General features: G+C 37.5%; 1 protein-coding gene across 1 annotated transcript in view; it reads left to right on the forward strand.

The window, feature by feature from the left end:
• Positions 1–16,670, forward strand: part of SLCO3A1 (solute carrier organic anion transporter family member 3A1) — a 375,458-nt gene extending 358,788 nt beyond the window's left edge. The window contains exons 9-10 of the mRNA XM_075858217.1: positions 872–936; positions 12,699–16,670. Of these exons, the coding sequence (XP_075714332.1) occupies positions 872–936; positions 12,699–13,078 (445 nt within the window). The 3' untranslated portion in view covers positions 13,079–16,670. The remainder of the gene's footprint in view (positions 1–871; positions 937–12,698) is intronic.
• The last annotated feature ends 8,591 nt before the right edge of the window (positions 16,671–25,261 follow it).

Raw genomic sequence — 25,261 nt, forward strand, 5'->3', positions numbered from 1 at the left:
CAAGAACTTGTGAGCCAAGTACCAGTGATATGAGTCAAGTAACCGTCATATGCCTAACCTTGTATCAACTTCTATGTTAAGGTTCTGACACTCCTATAAGTCTTACTAGGATTTCCTTGGTGCAATACTATGATGACTAATGATTCCATTCCAGTGTTGTTGTAAAGTATCTGTTTCTATTTGTACAATGCAGACGCTGCTACCAACTTCCAGAGATGCTTTGTGAACCCTTGTGACAAATGCTAGGTTAAATGAACAAAGGGGTTCTGGTTCAATTTAAATGGGTATTCTCAAACGAAAACATTTATGGCATATCCACAGGAAATGCCATAAATACCTGATAGGGTCCTAGCTCTGGAACCTGCACCTATTTTCAGAACGGTGTCACCCAACTCCCGTTCCACCTCTCCATTTATTCTCCGTCTGGATGGAGCGGCCGCCTCACAAAGCGAGATAAGGTTCGGGTGACCCCTATTCTGGAGATAGGTGCGGGTCCCAGAGCTGGGACCCACATCTATCATACATTTATAGCATTTCCCATTGATATGTAATAAATGTTTCAGTTGGGAATACCACTTTTATTTAAATCTAGATCAAATCCATCCCCATTTTTGCTAATGACATAACTATGTTTTACATTATGCATGATTATTACGTGATCAAAGGTAATGTTACAATTTAGTTTCAATACTTAGTTCTTTTGCAGTCTGTAGAATTACATCCAGTTTTCTTCTGCATACTCTGACAGATTGCATTGCTTTGTCTGTATGCCTTTTTCTTGATGCCACATCCTTTTCTTCAGTGATCTTGAATAGGTTACACTACTCTATAACGTTCTTTATTCAATGGCTCTGTTTTTTCCTCCCTATAGGGCAGTAAGTCCAGAACTGAAGTCATATGCACTGGGTGTTCTGTTTCTTCTTCTGCGTTTGATCGGTAAGTGTCAGGATGTAAAGCTGTAATATCTGTTCAGTACTATAGTCAATTATAGCCGTACGTCAAGCCTGTGACCTCCTATATAGGTATATGATACAACCAAACATGCACATGTTCTGGATCAGTTATATAAAAATATGTTTTATTAAAAAATGAAAGCCTTTTCAAGTTGAGTAGGATTATTGTGGACATCACTGTTTTTATCTGACCTAAACTATGAGTAAATTTCCCATAATAATCAGAGTATGTCAGATTACAACTCTACTGCATTGTCAATTCATAGTTGCATGGTATTTTCTGAAGTTACAGAACAGCAACCACTTTCATGCTTTTTTGTTAAAATGTATTTAATCTCGCCTCATGCAGTTGTCACTTGTGGATAGGAAAAGTAATGACCACTAAACCCTGCAGAGCTTTTAGCCCTCTATATTAGAGTATCCATGGAGTGATCAAATTCAGCAACTTTATGAAAAGTGTGAAAAACCTATTCTTCTTAAAAAGTTGTTAAAAAAATGTAACTGAATTATTGTTACTTTCGCAAACAATTATCTGTGCCTATACATTTCAATGACACCTAAAGACTATTAAATACTTAAAAACATTATATAGTTAGACTTTAAAGATCTTCTAGATGTGATGCACCATTAATTTGGTATCTGCTTTAAGTAAATGGTGCTCTAAAATCTTAATATATGCTCTTATATACAATTTTTCTGACAATAAGACTTGCATGTCTTACCGAATAAACTTCATATTTAAATTTAGGTGCTTCTTATAGTCCATTACTTGTTATAGTCTACAAAATATAGTACTCTTTTTTTTAAAATGCTGTCCCTGTATGATGATTAAGGAAGCTATGGTGTGTGTATATATATATATATATATATATATATATATATAATTTATATATTAATAGAAGCCTGTCAGAAAGATGATATACAGCAATACATTAGTATTGCAGTATTAAGTGCAAGCGATCCAACGATCGCTGGTTGAAGTCCCCTAGCGGGACTAATAAAAAAGTAAAAATTAGTCAAATAAAGTTGTTATTTTATGTAAAAAAATAAATATTAAAAGTTCAAATATTTTCCTATTTTCCCCCTAGAGTATTGTAAAAAAAATAATAATAAACAAACATAATTGGTATCGCTACAGCCGTAAAAGTCTGAACTATTACAATATATAATTATTTAACCCGCACGGTGTACGCCGTGAAAAAACGCCAGAATCGATATTCTTTGGTCACCTCATCTCCCACAAAAAAATTTATAAAAAGTGACCAAAACCTCACATGTAACCCAAAATGGTTTCATTAAGATGGCACATCTGGGGACCTTCATTAGGCCCCCAGGCTGCCATAGCAACCATTGCCACCCCACAATTGCATTGCGGGTGGCACAAATGAGCTGCCACAGGGAGTCACCCCCCCCTATTTCTAATGATTTTAATGCCACGTTTGCTATTCACCGCAGCATTTAACGGATTAAATGAGAGGGATCGCACTCGAGCGCGATCCCGCTCATTACTGTGAAGTGTCGGCTGTAACATGAAGCCGACACCCACATTGAATGGTGCGGGCTCACCCAGCTATGATGTAGCCATACGCCAAATGTCGGGAAAGGGTTAAAAGACGAGGGAAAGATCCCAAAAGAAAGAAAAACCTTAACTATTTTAGGCCTTATTTACACGAGCGTATTTAACGTCTGTGATACGCGCGTGAAAATCATGTGCGTCGCACGGACCTATGTTAGTCAATGGGGCCGTTCAGACCCCGTTCAGACACTCACGACATGTCCTATACTTGACCGTTTTTCGCGCATCACGCACCCGTTGAAGTCAATGGGTGCGTGAAAATCACGCGCAGCACACGGAAGCACTTCCGTGTGTCGCGTGTGATTCGCTCAACTGTAGATAAAGAGATGAAGGAAAAAAATAAAAGCACCTCCTTTATTTATTTTTATAAACATCAATACCGCGTGTCATAAGGATGGCATATGCGTGAAAACCACGCAGTCACGCACCATTCACTGATGACACACGGAACTACAATGCGCGCAAAACGCACATGCTCGTGTGAATCCGGCCTTAGTTAGGTGACTAGTAACAGGCGGGAAAGGAGACTGGATGATGTGTGAGGGAATAGGATCACTAATGCAGAAAGTTGGGAAAGAAGAAAAGAGGAGCCTATAGACCTTCTTCTGTTTATGGGTCAAATGCTGAGAGTGAAGAAGAGGGAGTGCGGGAGGGAAGGGGATCAATGCTACTAGAGGACTGGGAGATAATATCATGCCGGATGTTGTCAATTTTAACTTTAAAATAAGCCAGGTCTTCAGCACTGAGATCTGTGATAGGCATCTGCACTTTAGGACTAAGGAGGGAATAAAACATATCAAAGAGTCATTTTGGATTATTAGTGTGGAGATGAGAGGTGAAATAGACTTCTTAGGCACGGTGAAGGGCAGAGTTGTACGTTTTGAGCATGAATTTGTCATGGAGGAAATCTGCTGACATATGCGATTTTCTCCACAGACGTTCGGCACATCTCAAGCACATCTAAAGTAAGCGGGATTGAGGCATGTGCCAAGGTTGTGCTGTCTGTGTTGGAATGTTCCGCACGTAGAAAAGGATGCTTCATCCAAGGCACTTTTGAGAGTTTCATGGTGTTGTTTTGCAGCCAGATTGGGACAGGAGAGGGAAGTCATAGAGGACAATGAGGACTGTAGACTGTCTATGTGTTGATGGCATGTAGATATATTATTATTTAGTTTACTTTGTAAATTAAATCTGTTCAATAAACAAAGATTTTATATAACTTCAGATATTGCTGATTCATTTCTTAAAATATTTGTATAGCCATTAAATAACAATATTTTGAAGCTGGCGTTATTATTTAGTTTGATGTGAGCTGTATAAATCCATCTTTATTAAGCTCCCTATTGTGGTGTCTTCAGGCAGCCAGAATATAAAAATGTCAAGCTTTTCTACTACGACAAGCAATATGCCATAACTTGATGTAGCAGGAAAACTCCATAAAGTCTATTGGTGTTGAAGAATAGCAGGGCATTTTTAAAAATAATGAAATTAATCAGCACAGAATATTTGACCTATTTATAGGAAAATATACTATACTATAAGTACATTTTAAAACTTATTCCTAGAGATTGGAAGAAAAATTGTTCTGGGTCAGTGTCTCGGGTTGTGAAATAAAATAGCTATGTTTGTTAAAGAAATTACAATACTTTTCATGCATTTCTAACTCAGGCTTATAGCTACAGTATATTGATTCTATTAAAATCAGAGGAAGAGAAACAAGTTACTGATAACGCTGTTACACTTTCCCAAAAAAAAAAATGTATCAAAGATTGTTAAATTATATTCTATTAATGAGGGTGAATGCTCTGCCATGTTTCACACTCGACAGGTGTAGATTCAATCAAACATGTCTTTACACTGTGAATGGGTTCTCTAACTGTAACTGACTGTCAGGGACAGCTGAGAGAAGGAGATGGAGCCCTATGAGTGATTGAGTGACAGAAAATACAACCCAATAAAAGCTAATATGGTTGACAAGGGTAACTGTCAGACAGATACTTTCTGTTATAGAAACTGAAAGCAGATAATGTATGGAGCACATACACCTGAACTTAGAGAAAGACCACTTTTTACACGTATGGATTCTGAAGCACAGTCAAGTTTTCATTTTTGGCTAGAAGTTAACTTTGTGATCAGTATTGATTAAAGTGTCTTTATATATGGGCACCCTGAGACGTAAATTAAAGTCCCTGGACCCAATACAAAATCTATAACAGGGTCCCCAGTTACCATGTGCTATTTATAATACTAGTATCTTCCTATGGGGCAGGCAGCTTTTGGTCCCCCATAGACACCAGGGCCTAAGTACTACTGCTACCTCGGCACTCCTGTTAAAACTGTGAAAAGCTATAACAGTGGAGAACAGGTTAAAGAATGAGCGAGGGGAATGTTAAGCATCAAAAACATCTTAAAGAGGCTCTGTCACCAGATTTTGCAACCCCTATCTGCTATTGCAGCAGATAGGCGCTGCAATGTAGATTACAGTAACGTTTTTATTTTTAAAAAACGAGCATTTTTGGCCAAGTTATGACCATTTTTGTAGTTATGCAAATGAGGCTTGCAAAAGTCCAAGTGGGTGTTTTTAAAAGTAAAAGTCCAAGTGGGCGTGTATTATGTGCGTGGGCGTTTTTACCGGGGCGTTTTTACTACTTTTACTAGCTGGGCGTTCTAAAGAGAAGTATCATCCACTTCTCTTCAGAACGCCCAGCTTCTGGCAGATCACGCTGTGACGTCACTCACAGGTCCTGCATCGTGTCAGACGAGCGAGGACACATCGGCACCAGAGGCTTCAGTTGATTCTGCAGCAGCATCGGCGTTAGCAGGTAAGTCGATGTATAATACACGCCCACTTGGACTTTTACTTTTAAACACACCCACTTGGACTTTTGCAAGCCTCATTTGCATAACTACAAAAATGGTCATAACTTGGCCAAAAATGCTCGTTTTTTAAAAATAAAAACGTTACTGTAAACTACATTGCAGCGCCTATCTGCTGCAATAGCAGATAGGGGTTGCAAAATCTGGTGACAGAGCCTCTTTAAGTCTACTCCACATCATCTGCATTTTGTTATGTTCTCTTAGAAATCTCCAAAATTCTTTTTTTTTAATTTGTTAAAACATTATTTGTGGTCTACAGTGTCCCTTCGTGTAGTGAGAATAAAGAGAACATCACAGCAGTTGTTCTTTTCAAAATATGTTTTTCTTCAGTACCTAATCCGTTATTGACCACTGGCTGATGTTCTATAATGGATTGTCCGAGGTTTTATTCTAAGTGTTGCCTTATTATGTCATTGACAGATTGTTGTGAGAACTGAATGTCAGACTAGGACATGATGTTGATAATATTGTAAAGTGTTGAGTACTGTTATAGTTAGCAAAATGTATGGCTAAATTGCACAAAAATATAATAAAGACTATCCTCATTCAAATCAGCAACACAAAAGGGTTTTGTTTTAATTTGAGTGGGTATAAGAATACCATATTACGCACATTTTCCCATGAAATAAAAAAGTAAATGGTGAATGTAAGTCCTGGAAATGTTAGAAATTAAATGTAGACATTTCTTAGTTAGGGCACGTTCAGACGTGCTGGAGTTTTTCCGTTGCAAATGTTCGTGCAGATTTATTTGACAGGTAATTCAGACGTTGCAGAAAACACAGCGGACTTGCCACAGATTTCAGTTTTTGCATTGCAAAGGCTGAAATATGCAGTGAAATTCCGCTGCTTCTCCGCAACAGACAATGCATGCTGCGGAGTGAAAATTCCGCACTGCAGCCTACGGTCCGCAGCGGAGTTTTCTGCAACGTCTGAACTAACTTGCCTAAAAATGTATTGAAACAAATGTGAAAAACGGCCGCTGGAGAATTCCACTGCAGACTGTCCACAGCCGAATTCCACAGCAATTCCGCCACGTCTGAACGTGCCCTAATAACTGCTTTTTATCGTGGACCTTTCAAAGTGTAGGCTGAAATCTGCAGTGAATCCGCAGCACAATCCATGGCAAAATCCAACAATCGCAGTGGGTTTGCAGCCAAATCTGCAGCAGATTTTTTTCCCCTAACTATACAGCTCCCCAAATACGTGTGCAGAGGTGGCGGTCGCAGTAATATAAATTTGTCATTTAGGAGAAAGCTGGGTGAAAACCACTATTGCAAGTATAACGGCCATATTAAATATCATCCAACTAAACCAGATGCAGATTGTATAGAATATTTAACAATATAACTCAAGGCTGAATAAATGTACTAAACTTTCTATTTAAACTTTCATGCGGTTTATTGTCCAGTACATCATGCAAAATATTCAAATTTTTTTAAAGTTCTGTCCTCTGAATGCTGATTGAGGAAGCATAAATATGGCCATACTAGTATAGCACATATATACGTAGATCCCTATGTGCATACCCTAAGTTCATAGGCAAGTCTCAGAGGAAATGCTTTCATCAGCAATTTTTCTTTACTTTAGATATCTCCATATTCTCAGGCAGTTATTCCCAAACTTCTTACCATCGGAACACTTCTAAAATATGTGTCCACTCCCAGAATATCCCTAAAGCCAGGGTTCCCACCTAGCGTAAACGCTGCAGAATTTCCGCAACGGAATTGTGTTTGGAAATTCAGCAGCATTTAGAGTAGTAGCAAAGTGGATGAGAATTTGAAAATCTCATGCCCACGCTGCGAAAAATAAACGCAGCGTAAATGTTAATAAATTAGCCTGCAGTGCGGAATTTAGTTCTGCAGAATGTAAATTTATTGTGCGTCTTTGTTGATTTTCCTGTTGCGGGTTTTCCCCATTGAATTCAATGGGAATGAAAAAACCTAAAAAGAAAACCAAGTGTTGCGAACTTTGCGGCGTAAACGCAGCGATTACGCTGAAAAAATTGCAACTCCGGAAAAAAATAAATCATACTTACCCAGAACGCTCTCCTCCTTCCTGCAGTCCGGCCTCCTGGGATGACGTTTCATCCCACGAGACTTCTACAGAAAATTACAGTCTGCAGCGTCACATGGCCTGCAACGTCATCGTCGGAGGCCAGACTACGCGCAGAGAAGAGGGAGGTGGTAAGTAGTGATGTTTTTTGGTTTTTTGAAGCGCTGGTTTCCGCAGCGGAAATTCCGTCCAAAAAGCTGTACCACAATGTGGTGCAATTTTAATAACGAAGGGTGCTGCGGGTTCCAGGTCGGATACGCTGCACAGTTTTTACGCAGTGTATCCAACCCGTGGTTGTTACGGCAGTGTAAAAACTTCTCAATCTCCATTAGGAACTCACATGCTTTAGTGTAGAGGTGGGTACAACATTTTATAATTTAGTATTCTGACAGATTTGTTGGCTGCTTTGCCTGCTCCATGCTAAGCATCTTTGAAGTCTAGGATTTATATCCCCAACATTTAAGATTAACATGGGAGACTACTCTAATGTAAAATGCTTCTCTATCGAAAAAGTCTCAAGCAAACATGTTGGTTTTTGTGCGATTCTTTTTCATTGGGATACATTAACCCCTTTGGCATTAAGCCATTTCTGCTTTTTTTTCGTTTTAGTTTTTCTCTCCCTGCCTTCCAAGAGCCATAACTTTTTTATTTTTCTGTCAATGGAGTGGTGTGAGGACTTAGTTTTTTTGCGGGAGGAGTTTTAGTTTCTATGGACAGTATTTAAAGTACTACGTATATAATGTACTGGGAAACTGAAAAAAAAATCTTTGTGTGGTGAAATTGGAAAAAAACTCTATTGTTTTTTGGGTTTCGTTTTTACGGCTTTCACTGTGTGGTAAAAAAGACAACTTAACTTTATGCCGCGGCTCAATTCGATTTCGGTGATACCAAGTTTATACATTTTTTATTTTATTTTACTCGTTTTACAAAGAAAAACTATTTGTTAAAAAATTGTTTTGTTTCACCACATTCTAAGAGCAATAACTTTTTTATTTTTTCGTCAATTGAGCGGTGTGAGGGCTCATTTTTTGCGGGACGAGCTGTAGTTTTTATTGGTACCAGGCTCTTTTAATTTAGTTCCTTGGGTATATGTCATGATTATCAGATATTCCTCTTATGTCATTTTCTGTATTTGCTCAATATTAGTGTCCATGAAGTTGATAGTAAGATGTATAAAATGATTTCAATATGGTAATAAAAAGATTATATAATTTGGATACTACAACAACACAAAATATAATCCAACAAATATCTACCAACAGTAAAAATGGGGTTAAACAGATTCGACACAGTCAATGCCCCTCTATATTTATAACATTAGTGTTTTTTCATGTATCCCAACGCAGATTAAGTTTAGCTAACAAATAAAATAATACAAAATAAGACTCGGCTGTTAACAGATCTCAAGGTTTAATCTATGACTTAGAAGTCATTTATGCTCCACTGTGGGTGATGTTTTCAATTATAATAATTGAGCAATAATTTTTGCATGTGTTTCCAAGTGCAAATAGGAAAACATAATGATACAGAATAATAGTTGTACAAGCTTTAATCCCTTGAATATTACTTTTCAACAGCAGGATTGAAAGTAAATTATGGTTCATTCCTTTAATACCCAATATATTTATACTAATGACTCCCTGCAAAGTAAATATACAATTATTTGTCAACTTGTTTTACTGCCAGGCTATAAATATATTGAGAGGTTTAATGGTGACTAGCGTTACTAAGTTTTGCTGCCTTCCTACCACAATGACCATTAGGAATTGCAGATACTCAAGTGAACGCATCTGTACAAAGATCTTCAAAATGGACTTGTGTCGCAACGTTTTTTTTTAAAGAAAATGTACATGAGGGCATTTTTAGTGGAGTTGAGATGATGAAAGTCACTTTGGGATTGTTGCTTTCAGAACTTTTTAGGAAGTTATATCTCTGGTATGGGAGCACCTGGACTACAATATTAGTGATTACTTAGATTATCTAATATACTTTCATTAGGAGCTAGGACGTAAGATGGAACCTAAAGGGGTTTTCCAAACACTATAATATTGATGGTCTATTCTTAGGAAAGGTCATCAATATTTGATTTGTGAGGGCCCAATTCCTGGCACCTCTGCCAATCATCTGAAATAATGGGCCATGGCACTTTCATGGTTTACCCATCACAGTGTCATACATACAGTTGTGGCTGTGCCTGGTTTTACAGACTTTTTTACAGACTTAGCTGCAGTAACAGGCATAGCTACAAACATATGAAAGGTGCTGTGATTGGCTAAAAATAATAATGGGGACATGATGCTGCAGCCCCTTCATTCAGCTGATTGGCAGAGATGGTGGGAGTAGGAATCCAGCTGCTGAAATGTTGATGGCCTATCCTAAGGATTAGCCATTAATATTAAATCTTAACCCTTCTAATTTAAATTGTGTTAAACTTTGGTCCTCAAACTTTAAATATAATTCCTTGAGTTGTCCTCATCTAGAATTTTAAGAAGTTTGAGTGATGACCCAAATAATAGCTTCAATGGAAACCAACAATTGTCCCTTAGAAATAAATAGTAAGAAGCAGTTGAGTAGACTTTAGAGCCCTTCACAGAAGAGGATGACACATGGACAAATTTTTTTTTAATAATGCACTTTATTAATGCTACATGTGTGCCCTATAAGTTTTTGCATTATTTTCCTAAATTTATAGAAAAACTTTAATATTTTTTATTATACTAAAATATTTTTGAATGCAAACCAGGGTTAGAAATACCAACAAACCTACAACTGTGTCCAGAAAGACATTTCAATGGGATTTTATGTGTTTGGAGCAACATAGTAAGAAAGTGCCATCTTTCATAAACAATTGCAGAATGAGCACTGAGGGTAAAATTAGTGAGAGTGAATCCAAATCACAAAGACTTAGTGAATATTAATGAGACTTGGCAGGCAAGATACCACGACTAGATGCCGTATCTGGCAGTGATGACAACTAGGTCACCTACTTCCAGCTTCACAAATGTACTCTGGGGACCCTCTCATATTTAACAGATTATGAACTGAATCCAGCTCCTTTATGAACAAAGATATTCCTTAATGTTTCCACTTCTCAAATACCTGTCTCATGGAGCTCCCTGAGGTTCTCCACAGTATGATCTAAATCGCTGACAAAGAACTATGTTTTGTTCCTTGCTGAAGGCAAAGTTTGGGGTTTTGACAAGTAAACAGAAACAACATGTTGACTGAACAATGGACAATATAAGAATGAGAACTTTCCGTCATTTAAGATTGTGATCTTTCCAAGTCTTGATTATAAGGATAATAACTTGCGTACTACCGTGCACAGCTCTCGTCTGGTTTACAATCCTAAGCCACAGGCAGAACAATTTTAAAAAGCTGATGTGAAGTCTGCCCTTATAACACAATAACTGTATTTCTGCAGGGTTTGCATATAACTAAATGTAAAGGCTTTTGGGAAATGAACCTGTTTGTTAACAGTAAAAAGTGTTAGTAGTGCAAAAATTAATTGACTGTGGAATGAAGACATTGTGGTCATTTAGGAAAAGATTGTGCTGCGCTTAGCATTGCAGATGATATTTCGCACATTTGTGACATTTCTTATTTCCTTTGGAATAATACTTGCTGAGGACAGGACAGAGACATTGGAGAACTTCTTGCTAAAGCACTGTGTTTGCCCTCCTAAATTAAAGATCATTTTCACCCTCGGTCTCTATTGCACAACCTGCATCACAAGATGGGAAACGGTAGCAAGAATATGACACCTATTAATGATCAGAGGGGCTTAATCAGTTGAGGACCGCTTACTGTACATATACGGTGTAGGTTTAAGCTTGCTGCCTGAGCGATTGGGCTGCTGAATGTCGGGTGCCTAACAGTCAGAGTACAAAGGACCCTGAAGAGAGCGATTTTCACCGCTATTGTCTTCTCTGTACTCTTGTACACATCGCTCAATGAGTGCTGCCTCTATCGGTCCCGGTGGTCATGTGACTAGTCACATGATCGCCATGATGTCAGTAGTAGGAGGCTGCTGCTGTGTCTATCTAGAGTGACAATAATAACTATAACAGGGCTGATTTCCTTTAACTGAGGCTGCTGTGCAGAGCCAGCTACAGTAAAAAAGTATGCAGTAGTTTAAATAAAAATAAAAAAAGTAAATAGTGAAGTCCCCCAAAGATTTTTTTCTGACCATTGAGGGACAGGCTATAATAATAATAATAAAATAACAAGTAAAACAAAAAAATAATTAAATAAAAATTACACTTAAAATATCCTCCCAAAAAACTCTCCCCTGTCAATCCTTGTAGTAATGCTAGTCCTGACTCAATTACCCTAAGATAGACTTGTAATATATCAAAAGTTATGGTAGACCATGATAATCACAAATAAAAAGTCTATTGTAGGGTAACACTATATTAGTGCCATAAATTTTTTTTTGCTAAAAAGTTAAAAAAAAAGCATATATAAGCCTAAAAAGGCAAAAATTATCTGAATACAAATTATAAGGAGAGAAAACTGCATTGAGCACTAAAAAAACATTGAAAAAATCACGTCGCTAGAACAAAAAATTAAAATGTTATAGCCGTTTAACTAACGCTAAAAATGGCTAAGCAGTGCCTGGTCCTGAACCAGTTAAAAGCTACAGCTGCTCTAAGTGCCATTCTGTTGTGGCCAAAGGGTTTGTCAGGTCACTTGTCCTATACAGAAGTGAAGGAGAGATCAGAAGACCACAGACTGGCGAGATGTGTCACAAATGAAATGCATTAAAGGGGTTTTCCCACCATATACTGTACATTTATGGCATATCCATAGGATATATCAAATACTGTATCTGATTGGTGTGGGTCGAACAACTGAGATCCCGGCTGTTAAAGCGTCAGACACCTCCAATTCCTACTGGCTGTGACCGGCTTCACTCAAAAGAAACAAAATAGAATAATGAGCCAATATGGGCAGGCCGATGGAAGCCAAAGGGATGCTGCACTGGGAAAAAAGCCACTGTGCCCTTGTTTTAGTGATTGGGGGCAATCTGATCAGTGGGAGTTTGATCCTTTCGATATACCATATATGTGTGTGGTGGCAAACCCCCTTTCAGAAAAGCCTTATTTAGAAGTTTTTAACACATCTGGTTTTGACATCACTGGAGTTAGAACTTAATCAAGTCCTCAATATTTAACACTGTTACCATCATAAAACCAGTTTATAAACCACCATTATTTATTTCTCTGTCTATTTTGCAGGATTTATACCTCCACCGCTGATATTTGGAGCTGGGATCGATTCTACCTGTCTGTTTTGGAGCACGTTCTGTGGAGAGCAGGGAGCCTGTGCACTGTATGACAATGTTGCCTATAGATATCTTTATGTCAGCATCGCTATAACCCTGAAGTCCTTAGCTTTTATTCTTTATACCACGACATGGCAATGCCTGAGGAAAAACTATAAGAGATATATAAAAAATCATGAGGGAGGGCTTACTACAAGTGAATTTTTTTCATCAACACTGACCTTAGATAACCTTGGCCGAGACTCTATATCCCAAAATAAAACTAACCGGACAAAATTTATCTATAACCTGGAAGACCATGAATGGTGTGAAAACATGGAGTCCGTTTTATAGTAAAAGATGGGTGGACTGACTCTATCTGTTGTCCACGCAAGAGATTCTTTATTTTTTAAAGGAAAACAAATCTATATATATAAATATATATATAAATATAATTTGTTTCTTTTGCATTGGACATTGAATGGTACTTGGGTTATTGACCTATAGAATGCTATATGGAGAGAAAGCAGAGATGCAGCTGTTAGTTCTCAGGTCTTCAGCATCTGATCTTCCAGCATGTTGGATACTGCAACAACTCCCTTGGCTTGTCTAATGGAGAGCCCAAAATGCTCACAAAAGTGGCTCGTAAGCTAAACAAAGCATTGAGCATTCAGCATTGAATTTAGTGGCATCATGCATTGCTGCATTTTGATTGATGCAAGTGCAACCCATTTGCTGGATAATGGCTGACAGCACCCTATAAATACAGTACACTTCAAAATCAGCTCCCTCATCGCTGTGAATGGCATCCGGGCCCAGGCTTTAATAAATCCTAATCAACATAATAACTTTCATGACATTAAGAGAATACTAAAAAAAATCATTACATTTTTTTTTACCAGATCATTGATTGAAATGTTACCCTGTACGGTCACTGGAGTTTGTAACCCATTAATAATGGTTCATAGATCCCTGTTCAGTAGAGCGTAATCTTTTTATGCCAGATTTGAGAATAGCTGCAATGAGCAGAGAGAAAATCCTCAAAGCAGTCTGAGAGTCAAACAAGACAAGGAATACAACTGCAAGACGTGTCTTGTACATCTAGCTTATTCTCCCCTAGTATATCTGCAATTCTCAGTATGTGATCACTCTAAAGGTCCTTTACTGACTAAGATTAAACCATAGTGTAGGGCGTTCATGAAGCTGCACTTGTTCCATCTCAATATAATATAGCATTGGTTCAGCAGGGCTTTGTGTTCTTCATCAAAAATAATGAACAGTAAAGAGGAAGTCCATTGGAGAAATGTAGATATCCACCTAGCCTCAGTTTTTTTTTTTATAAGTCCCCCCCCCCCCAAAAAAAAACGACTCACAATTCCACTTACAGTTGTTTTTTTCTGAGATTCTTTTTCATGTTTCCTATAAAAAAAATAATGACCAGAATCATTTATTTCCCATCTATTGTTCAAAGGCGAATATAAATGGACCGTTAATGTACTGTTGAGATAAAACCGGGCCATTAAAGCAGCATGCTGTGCTTTTGAGTCTCCAAAAAACGATGCAAATGAATGGATCAGATGCCGATGGATTCCAACTTTGAAAACTCATAAACATACTTTAGCTTTGCTATCTTTTTTATAATAATAATCAGAAAAAGTCTAAAAAGGTGCAAGAGTCAGAAAAGCCTTAAGAGAGATTAAAGAGAAATTGATTGGTTGGGGATACGGAACCGGTTTACAGTTGACTTGTGCACCTGTTTTCATAATTGCCCCTTTATATATGTACCAAATAGAATGCAAGATTCTGCAATAATGGGAAACTGAGCACTTTAAATATGTTTACTTTCTCCTTCCGCTATTGCTATTAATAGAGGCGCAACATTGCAGCCATTTTTCTTAACAGTCCAAACATATCACTCAACAAAGCATGTCATAAAAACAGGTCGGGAATGCCTACTATAGAAAACATATCCAATGCTGTGAAAAAAGTATTGCCAGATTATTGTCCATTATTATTGCATATTTCTGACACAGAATGTTTTTTGATCTTTACACAAAATGCAATCTTAGAAGAAAGGTATCTGAGTATACACATAAAACATGATTTTAATTATTTTAACTCCTTTATGCCCTGCTCGCAATAGTATTTCACATTTCTAGAGTAGTTATGGCAGCGATAGCCGAAAGCCTGCTATAGATAACTCTTTTCCCAGCCAAATAACTGCTTACAAATCCCTGTTAATAGCAGAGCGTAACTAAGTGGTTTGACAGAAGTAGTGTGCCTCCTCTGAATCAGCGCCCCCTGAAACTCGATTTAAGTTGGGTGATCAGTTGTTATGACTACCGTGGGCCCAACAAAGGCTTCAAGGCCTGCCATGGCTTAGCTGGCCATACACTAAAAATCAATCGTAGGTCGGATTGTGTGTACGATTGTAGTTACATATATCCCAAAATGGTGTCATTTAAAAATTCAACTTGTCTTACAAAAAATGAGCCCTTATACATCTCCATAAATTTGATTTTTTTTTCCAAGTAAAGTCCTTTTATTGTGCAAACAAAAAAAAAGCATATTTGTATCGTCACAAATGCAAAGAACAGCACAATAAAGTTTACTTGTTATTCATACCGCATGGTGAAGGGTGTAAACTAAATCCGCAAAACAATGACAGAATTGCAGGTTTTTTTTATCCAATTTTGCCCCCCTAAATTATTACAATTTATTCAACAAGTTATATGCTGCCCCTAAAATGGTGCCATTTAAAATTCTATCTGTTTATGTAAAAAGCAAGCGCTCATATGTCTAGCTTGATGAGAAAATAAAGAAGTTATGGCTCTCAGAGTGCTGCGATACAAAAAAAATGTACTCAAGCAAGTTACCCAACATCCCCACATCCTTTGAGTAATTTTGCCAGGTAGGTAATTATTTATTTTTGCACACATATACACTAAATGTATCCATAGGATATAATGGACCCAGCTTATGTGAAAAGAATCCCTTTGGCATACGTTCTTCTGGTATGCGTTGGCATATTTTTTTATTCACTGCATCGAAATATGTAGTCTTCACTTTTTAATGTTGATGATCTCGCAAAAAAAGTATTATCCACGTTATACATTTTCTTTTTGCAAAAGGAATCATTGGGTGACATACAGTATGCAACTCTATAACATACAGTTGCATGGGTCAAGGCTACACGTTTGGTGTTTATGTCGGGAGCAAAGCAAAAAAAAATGTTTCCCTTTTCACATCTTTTAAAAAGTCCATAGATTCAAACATGTAACCCTGGTTAAATGAACATTTCATATTAGAATCTCAGACTTCAAACACTGTACATACAAAGATATTTTGTTATGATCAGAAAGATTTTCTGCTGCCAATATTATGGGGAGATTACTGCATACAAATGTATTATTGAATTGAATGTAAATTATAAGGTCCAGTTCACACAGAGTTTTTTTATACGCTGATTTTGAAGCTGAAACTGTGTCGGAATCAGTGCCAAATGTTGGCCTAAACCGCCTGCCATTGATTTCAATGGGAGGCGGAGGCATTTTTTTCTGTGGCGGCTTTTAGTCGTTCGCAGTAAAAAAAAAAAGAGCGGCATGCTCTTTTTTGACGCGGTTACGCATTTGACCACCCATCGAATCAATGGGAGGCAGAGAAAGCGTTTTTTGTTGCGTTTTTTGCCCGCGGCGCTCAATGGCCGTGGGCAAAAAAACGCCACGAAAATCACAACAAGAAATTGCAGACTGTTTAAAATCTGCCTCAAAATTCCTGAGGCAGATTTTTCTGCCTGCAAAAAAACTCTGTGTGAACAGGGCCTAAATCTGATTCCAATGTGCTGTCCCTAATGGTAGCTGCAGTTTGCGATAATTTTTAACATTTAAAGGCTATGTACACCTTTAAAAATTTGGTTTTTTTAAATAAAAATGTCTATAAGTGTGTTTGGTGCAACTTTCTAATTATTTTTTATTAAAAATTATTTTTACTTTTTGAGATACAGCTGCTTTGTATCCTGTATACAGAGCAGCTGTATCTTGCGCAGAGACCTGATCTTATCAGGTCAGCAGCACTGACGGGTTCAGTGAAAGTGGGTCCTGCATGTCTCTGACACGCAGGATTGTGCTATTGCCTATCACATCTAAGTTCACTGAACCCGTCATTGCCGCCTGACCTGACAAATTCAGGTCTCAGCACAAGATACAGCTGTTCTGTATACAGGATACAAAGCAGCTGTATCTCAAAAAGTGAAAATAATTTGTAATAAAAACTAATTAGAAAGTTGCACCAAACACACTGATAGACGTTTTTATTTAAAAAAAATAAAAATGTTTTAAATGGTGTACATAGCCTTTAAAGGCGTATTGCCAGAATCGACATTTATCATCTGTTTACAGGATAGGTGATACGTTTCTGATCGCTGGGGGCCCTTATTCCAAACTAGAACAGGGATTTTGAGTACAGTGCTTGGCTGTTTCCGTCAGTCCTACTTACATTGAATTGAGGACCAGGGTCACATGCTCATCTTCCGCTCTGTTAGAGCTTCTCCTCAATGTGGAATGTAGTTAGGAGGAATGGAGGCTTGGGACCCCTGTTGCAATGATTGTTGAAGGTCCCAGCAGTGGGACGCCCAGTGATCCGACACTTATAACCTTTCCTGTTTATAGATGATAAATATAGATTCTGGAAATACACCTTTAACTGGATGGGTGTGTGGAAAGAAGAAGGGAGCGTTTTGAGCTCGGTATCATAAAAACACCTCCAACCCCTATAATGATAAAATAAGAAATTCCCTAACACAGAATTTTTGGTTATTTAAACTGAAAAAAATGTAAAGATAGGCACATTTTAACATTTGAAGTGCCCTTAAACTGTAGTGATACATTTTCAGACTGATTTATTAGATTTAATTTGCTTGAAATAATTATTTTCTCACCATAGATCCACTTATTGCTTCAACTGCTTTTTATCGCACACATTGTCTGAATTATTCATCCATTTTTGCACACATGAATGTTTCTCTTTTTTCTCATATTCTAACAAATATTCCTGATCTGACAACTGTTATAGGAGGAGCATTCAGTCCCTTATAGGAGGTGATATTTTAATTTTACCCGCAGCCAAAATGTGAGTGGACTCTTTGTAGAGACAAATTCTTTGCATAACCAAAACAGCTGTTTCTTGCACTTGCGCAGCTATGAAGTGTAGTATAAGGCTGGATCCACACATCGCGTATTTGGTGCAGGTTTTGGTGAAGATTTTGATGCGGTTCTTTGAGTCAAAGCCAAAAGTAAATTTAGGATGAAGGAGAAGTATAAGTTCTTTCTTTATAATACCTATTTCTTTCGAAAACACTTCTGTTTTGGGTAAAAAAAAAATCGGCAAAATTTGCAATAAATACGCGATGTGTAAATCCAGTCTAAAGCTTTTCTTTTTTGCTGAAATTTATATTTATAATAGTTGGAAGTAATAGGACCTTTATACATTGCCAGTGCTCACTAAATGGTGTAATAAAGGATAATGGCTGCTCTGTTAAGCCTCACTCTGGTAATATGGGCAATAATTTTACATGACGAAAGGATGGCATTGGTGGTATGAGAAATTATATTTCTGAATATATAATACACTTCATTGTGGTGTGTTCTGCATAGCTAATACATGTAGCTGTCTTGGAAAAATAAGCATTGCTTACTACTAATGTGTAGTTTGTAAGCAGAATTCCATTTAGTCATTGAACATGTACTGTACATTTAAATTTCTGCTGCCTTTAAAACACATGATAAATTGCTTGTGACAAGTTATAGTATGGTAATGGAAGGGTCTGGGTAAACTCTTTCATATGACTTTCATATATATCAGCAGTAATGGGCTGGCGGACCAGATGAAACAATTCTGTAGCCCTATCGTCAAGCTCTCCTGAACATGTGCACGTCCATTTGTAATTGCATCCTAAATTATGCTGTTGTTATTGTGCACACAGGTTATATTAGTAATACATTATACATTTATTTATTTAGTTATTTGTAACCCATAAGAATTGTTCTGGGCTTCAAATCAGTTTGAAACTGGAATTGTCTTCTGCTGGACCTTTTGGGACAATTATTGTGTCAGAACTAGGCATGTAGGAGGATCCATTGGCATTCTGTTGGACCAGTCTCATCCGGTGTAATCTGGAACTATATTTCTCCATTTATATTAAATTTTTCTAATTGGTCTTCCTAAAAACTATTAACAATGGTGTTGAAAGGTAAACATATAGCAGGTACAAGTTTATAGAGCACTTAGCACTTATATAGTGATGAGATACATAGATGATGTAAGGGGGGTTATAACTTCAGAAGTTATATCCTGTATTTATTATTGACATCATAATTGTCTAGTTGGGAACTAAAAGTTAAGAGAATTTAAATAAATCAATATAATTTTATAAACAAAAAGTCAAAAGTGACAAGCGCACTTTAACAGTTGGTGCATGTTGTATTTTTCTGCATCATGCTAGTACTGCAGTAGAGCTGAATATTGTCACAATGGGCAGATCTGGGGAAGGGCACTTGCTGAAGGAAAATGTACAAATGAATATACTGAACAGTTTATTTTCATATGTACATGATGTACATGTATATTATTAATTGTGCACTCACAATGCTGTAGGATTAGTAGGACACCTAGGGAGGGACAAGAGGGAGGCTTCATAGGGTGTTAGATGTTAATAGAAGCACACACATGAATGTTCGATTTTACTTTCTAACAGTAGACAAAAATATTAAAACCATACATAACTTAAAGGGGTTGTCCAGGTTAGGGGCTGTTTTTCACACTGATGACCTATCCACAGGAAAGATAGGTCATTAGTATATGATCGGTGGGGGTCTGACATACAGACCCTGCACTGAACTGGCTGCCTAAGGGCGCCAGAAACTATGCAGGGGTCGGTGCCAGAAGCAGATGGCTCCTACCACAGTATAGCGGCCGTGCTGGATTACTTCAGCTCTGCAGCTACTTACTTGAAATGGAGCAGAGCTGCAGTACTGTAGCACAAGCGCTCTGACTCTGCATAGCTTCCGGCGCTTGGAGGCAGCTGTAACATCTGATCGGTGCGGGGTCACGGTATCAGACCCCGCCAATCATATACTGATGACCTATTCTGTGGCTAGGTCATCAGTTTAAAAAACAGCCCCCAGCCTGGACAACCCCTTTAACCCCTTTAAGATATGACATATGTATATTTATATACACACACAAGTTTATATATGATCACAAAAGTCTTTATTAATGTAGAGTAATTTTTGGGATGTTATGGTTAGAGGAATCCTTCTTTTTTAGGTTTATTAACTTAAGGTATGGCTTGTTTGATGAGTGCAGTCTAAGGTGCCAGAGAATCTGTGCCTACAGGCTCCTGGGATGTAAGTCTATTTCTGATTTCATAGGGCAGCAGAAAAATCTACAGAGTTATCTTTAATCGGCATTCCCATCATATGCATTTATGACATATCCACAGGATAGGCCATAAATGCCTGATAGCTGCAGGTCCCACCTCTGCCACTTTCACCAATTACGTGGTCCTCTCCATTGAAAGAAGCAGTGCTTAGCTCTTTCCATAACTCCCACAGAACATGTAGAGGGCCCTGCATAAGCACAGCCACCTGCTCATTGAAGTCATTGGTACGCGAGCCTAGTAGCAGTTTATGATATATCCTGTGCATATGCCTTAACTGTATATGATGGGAATAGTCCATTAATTAAGAGTTGTATGTAGTTTGGATGCTTGAACAACGCACTCAAAACAATAAATGACAAATTCAGCTCTGCTACAGTACATATATACATTTCAAAATGACAGCATTGTTGTTTATTTAGCTATCAAAATGACTGTTGGATTTCCTTAAATGAGGACATTAGATTAATATATTTTCGAATGTTACGATGGCACCAGATATATCTGTTGGCATGATGTGGACCAAGTAACTAAAATGCCTAGGACCACAACAGTCTAGTTGGATCTGGGTTCTGGGTACTATTTTAATAATTTCCACCAGAAAGCAGCAGAAAACAGCTATACAACAAATATAAAATGTATTGTGTTCAATTTAAGGAGTCTCAAAATAAACAACTCTGACCTATTTAAGTCACTTAGCTAGAAATGTGTTGCTGTGCATTGCTTAACATCTCTTTAAGTGGTTGATTCAATTCCCATATGTATATTTGATAAATTATTATAAGTGTACAAATGGAATGGACCCAGAGAGGCGTTCTCCTGTAAAAACAGCAATAATGTATATTTATTTTGTTCTAAATTGTTACTGGTAAAGTTTGTTGATTGTGTGATTGTAAGTTTCACAGTTATTCCAAGGAAACTGTGCAAAAAAAATGTCAAAATCACTATAACTGGTACCCTGAAATATTCTATTTATCTACTGGAAATCAAGGGTGATTGCAATTGTTTCTTCATATATTTTTCTGATACATTTGTATTTGACTACAGCACTTCCAATACAGTTCAGGTGTCCGGGTGCTCCCTACAATTTCTCAGATTGTATATTGAAAACTGAGAAATGTAAGTGGATTTGGAGGGGCATTCCAACAGAAGAGGGATCTGACTCGCAAGGCCATGTTTTATAATTTATGATAAAATATTAAGACTATTGTTTATTTTGATGTTAAGATAAGTTTTGACATTTTTATTTGCAAAATGTTTTTTATATGTTCTCAGATGCCATTTTTAATTCTTTTGTATTCATTTCATATATCAGATACATATCTTGTTACTTGCAACAAATATTTTCTTGGCATATTTGTAACTTATAAAATCATAAAGTGATACAAGGTTTCTTTTGTTTATTCTACATTGTTTTTCATACGGTTTTATTTGAAGCAAATATTGACAAATAGCGACTTAGAACTGATCATTATATCTAGGAGTGTTACTAAATGTTAAGCATTCCAGTGCTAAACCATTTTTATATTGTGCCCCATATGTGGATGTAAAATACTTGAGCACATTCATACAGCCTGACTTATTAATGACAAGCACAATGGCAAAGTTGGGTCTAAAATTAATTATTCAAAATGTCGCTAACAATGTTGGATCATAAATATTATATAGATAAAGACAAGAAATAGATAACCTCTACATGTAAAGATTCAAAATGTTAGTTCTAGATGGTTAAAATGCAACAACCATAATTGCTATATACCAGTGGTCCCTTAAATTACAATGACCTCAGTTTACAGCATTTTTAACTAATAGTAATCTTTCCTGGGCCATCATAAAATAAAACCACATTCAACATCTGAATTTCCAATTGGTGGATGATATTGGGAGCAAGTAGAGCCAAACAGCGGAGACTGTATTACTGAAGTGTATGCTCTATTTGGATGTCTTGTTGTGCTTTTCTTTAGTACAATGTAGTACTCCCTACATGTGCGACACATACTGTACTTCCCTCTACCTGTACTACATGTACTGTACTGCTCTCTATCTGTGCCAGGATGAGCTGCTACTTTGGACACCAGGTGAGGGCGGCTGAATTTTATTTTTACTGTACATGGTGTGTACTGTACAGGACCTATAGAAGCTTGCATCCTCTATATAGAAAGGGATTCACCAGCTTGCAGTAGCTCTTTTTGACATTTATATGTAGGGACTTGCTTTCTTTGTATTAGTCATTTACTTATTTTTCTCTCATCTTCATTTTTTCTGATTTTGGGTTGACATCGTAGGGACTTTGGAATGAAATACAAGTCTTTTATAGTCTCAAGTTACAGTATTTTCAAGTTGCAATGATCAAACCACAACTAATTCAAGGGCTTTTCTAGGAGTAAAACAGTAATGGCCTATTGTTAGGATAATCATCAATGTTCGATCAGTAGGGATCCGACCCCCAGGACACCCCCATTACAGTGGCTTTTCCATACATGTGGCTGTTTCCTGCTCAATCCCGTTCATGCATTTTATGGGAGTCCTGTGAGATGGACCCCATTGATCAATGAATTGATGGTCTTTCCTGAGGATATCTAGAAAAGATAATAAGATTTAAATAAAAAGAGATGCAGGGTGCCTCATTTTGCAGACCATTCCATACAGGTGGAGCAGAGAAAGATGGATGGTATATATAATGAACTGATGGTGATACAAATCTAGATACAACACTGTTGTGTACTTGTAGATATGATCTTTGTCAGCTGCAGCTGGCCCCACCTGGTCAGTGCCAGGCACCCCCACTAGAATACGAGAGAATTTTTATGCAAAAAATGGGGGGAAATCTCGTATCCTAAAGACAGACCATCAATGTTTAACTTCTATAAAACCCTGTTAATATTGAAGAAACACTGTATAGTAGTATAGTAATGTCAAATTATTGAGTTTCTAATTATTAATGGGAGGTTAAGCCCAAGACTGCTTGATGGTCTACCATAACATGAGTGATCAACTGGGACATTGGACTAGTAAGTAAATAAACATCAAAAAAAGAATCTGTATTTATATTAATGTTCTTCTGTGAACACTCTCTTACATCTTAAGCTTAGATTCAAGACACAACCTCATTTGAACTCATGCGAGTTTAGAGCCCTAGAGATTTTCTTCCAAAGTGTTCTATGCCAGCAATGCAGCCTGCATTGCTCATCCCAAGACACACACTTCAAATCAGTAAACTATAAATATATCAAATAAACCTTCTAGCCTAACTGAAATACATATTGTAATTTCCATATTTTTTTATTATCATATTACATCTTAATTTTATATATATATATATATATATATATATATATATACATATATATCTGATTAGCGATAACATTAAAACCACCGATGGGTAAAGTTTAATAACACGTGTCAAGGGGTGGGATATATAAGGCAACAAGTGAACAGTCCGTTTTTGAAGTTATTGTGTTGGAAGTAGGAAAAATGCACAATCGTAAGGATCTGAGCAACTTTGAATAAGACCAAATTGTGATGGCTACGTTGTCGGATGTCGGAGCATCTCCAAACGTCAGGTCTTGTGGAGTGCTCCTAGTATGCAGTGAGAAGTACCTACCAAAAGTTGTTAATGGGAGGACAGCCAGTGAACCGGCAAAAGGATCATGGATGCCCAAGGCTCATTATTGCAAGTGGGGAGCGAAGGGTGCTACTATAGCAGGGAAAAGTTGAAAAAATGAATGCTGGCTATGACAGAAAAAGTGTCAGAACACATAGTGCATCGCAGCGTGCTGCGTTTGGGGCTGTGAAGCCACAGACTAGTCTGAGTGCCCATGCTGACCCCTGTCCCCCACTAAAAGCACCTACAATGGGCACCTGAACATCAGGACTGGACCATGGAGCAATGAACAAAGGTGGCCTGGTCAGATGAATCACATTTTTTTTTTACATCATGATGTGCATGTGCGTCGCTTACCTGGGAAAGAGTTGCACTATGGGAAGAAGGCAAGCTGCTGGGAAACTTTTGGTCCTGGGCTTCATGTGAATGTCACTTTGACATGTAGACCAACCTACCTAAACATTGTAGCGAACCCAAGCACACCCCTTCATGGCAACAGTATTTTCTAATGGCAGTGACCTCATTTACCAGGCTAATGAAAGTTTAAGGTGCTTTCTATCTCCAAATTCCCCACATCCAATCCGATCAAGTATCTGTGTGTTGTGCTGGAAAAATAAGTAAGATTAATGGAGGCTTTAAGGATCTTCTGCTAACGTCTTGGTGCCAGATACCACAGGACACCAGTCCATGCCTCGATGAGTCAGATCTGTTTTGATGGTCCGAGTGGAACCTTCACGATATTAGGCAGTTGGTTTTAATGTTATGGCTGAATAGTCTGTGCATATATATATATAAGTATACAGTATATATATATATATATGGTGGAGACAAAAGACCACTTGTATTTTTTTCAAATTTAGTCCAAAGCTCATTAGGTTTCTCATTATATTTTCAGTATAAACATTTCAATGAAAAGCAAAATATTTGAAATGTTTCATAACTTTAATTTTCGGTATGGCCTCCTTTTTCTGCACTCTACCTGGCATGAATTTGTGCAAAACCTGATAATTCTTGTTATCCCAGCATGACTTAAGAAAGTTCTAACATATCTTGTGATATTACTGAATACCTTGCTTTCTTGCTCTTTAAGCGCCCCCATAAATTTTCAATGAAGTTTAGGTTAGGTGATTGTGGAAGGAAGTCCATAGCAGCCAGGACTTTTTTCTCTTCTGTAGTCTTCAAGTAGGTCTTGCAAAGCTTTAGCATGTTTTCTGGTCGAAATCCATTTGCAGAATGGATCCTCCTCCACAAAGATCCAAACCAGTTGGTATAGCATGCATCTGAAGAATGAAGTGGTTCTGTTCCTTTGTCAGGGTGTATTTGATTTGGGGCATATTTGGAACACTGTTTTCATAAATGACTCCTATATTTATGTTGTAATTTCTTCTAAAACAAAAACAAAATACTATTTGCTTACACATGGGCTAAACTTTGAACACCCAAGTTCAGATGGAGACATCCAGACCACGTTTACTGTGAAGTTAAATCACTTGACGAT

The sequence above is a fragment of the Rhinoderma darwinii genome, chromosome 3, assembly GCF_050947455.1.
Source record: "Rhinoderma darwinii isolate aRhiDar2 chromosome 3, aRhiDar2.hap1, whole genome shotgun sequence".
Lineage (NCBI taxonomy): Eukaryota > Metazoa > Chordata > Amphibia > Anura > Rhinodermatidae > Rhinoderma > Rhinoderma darwinii.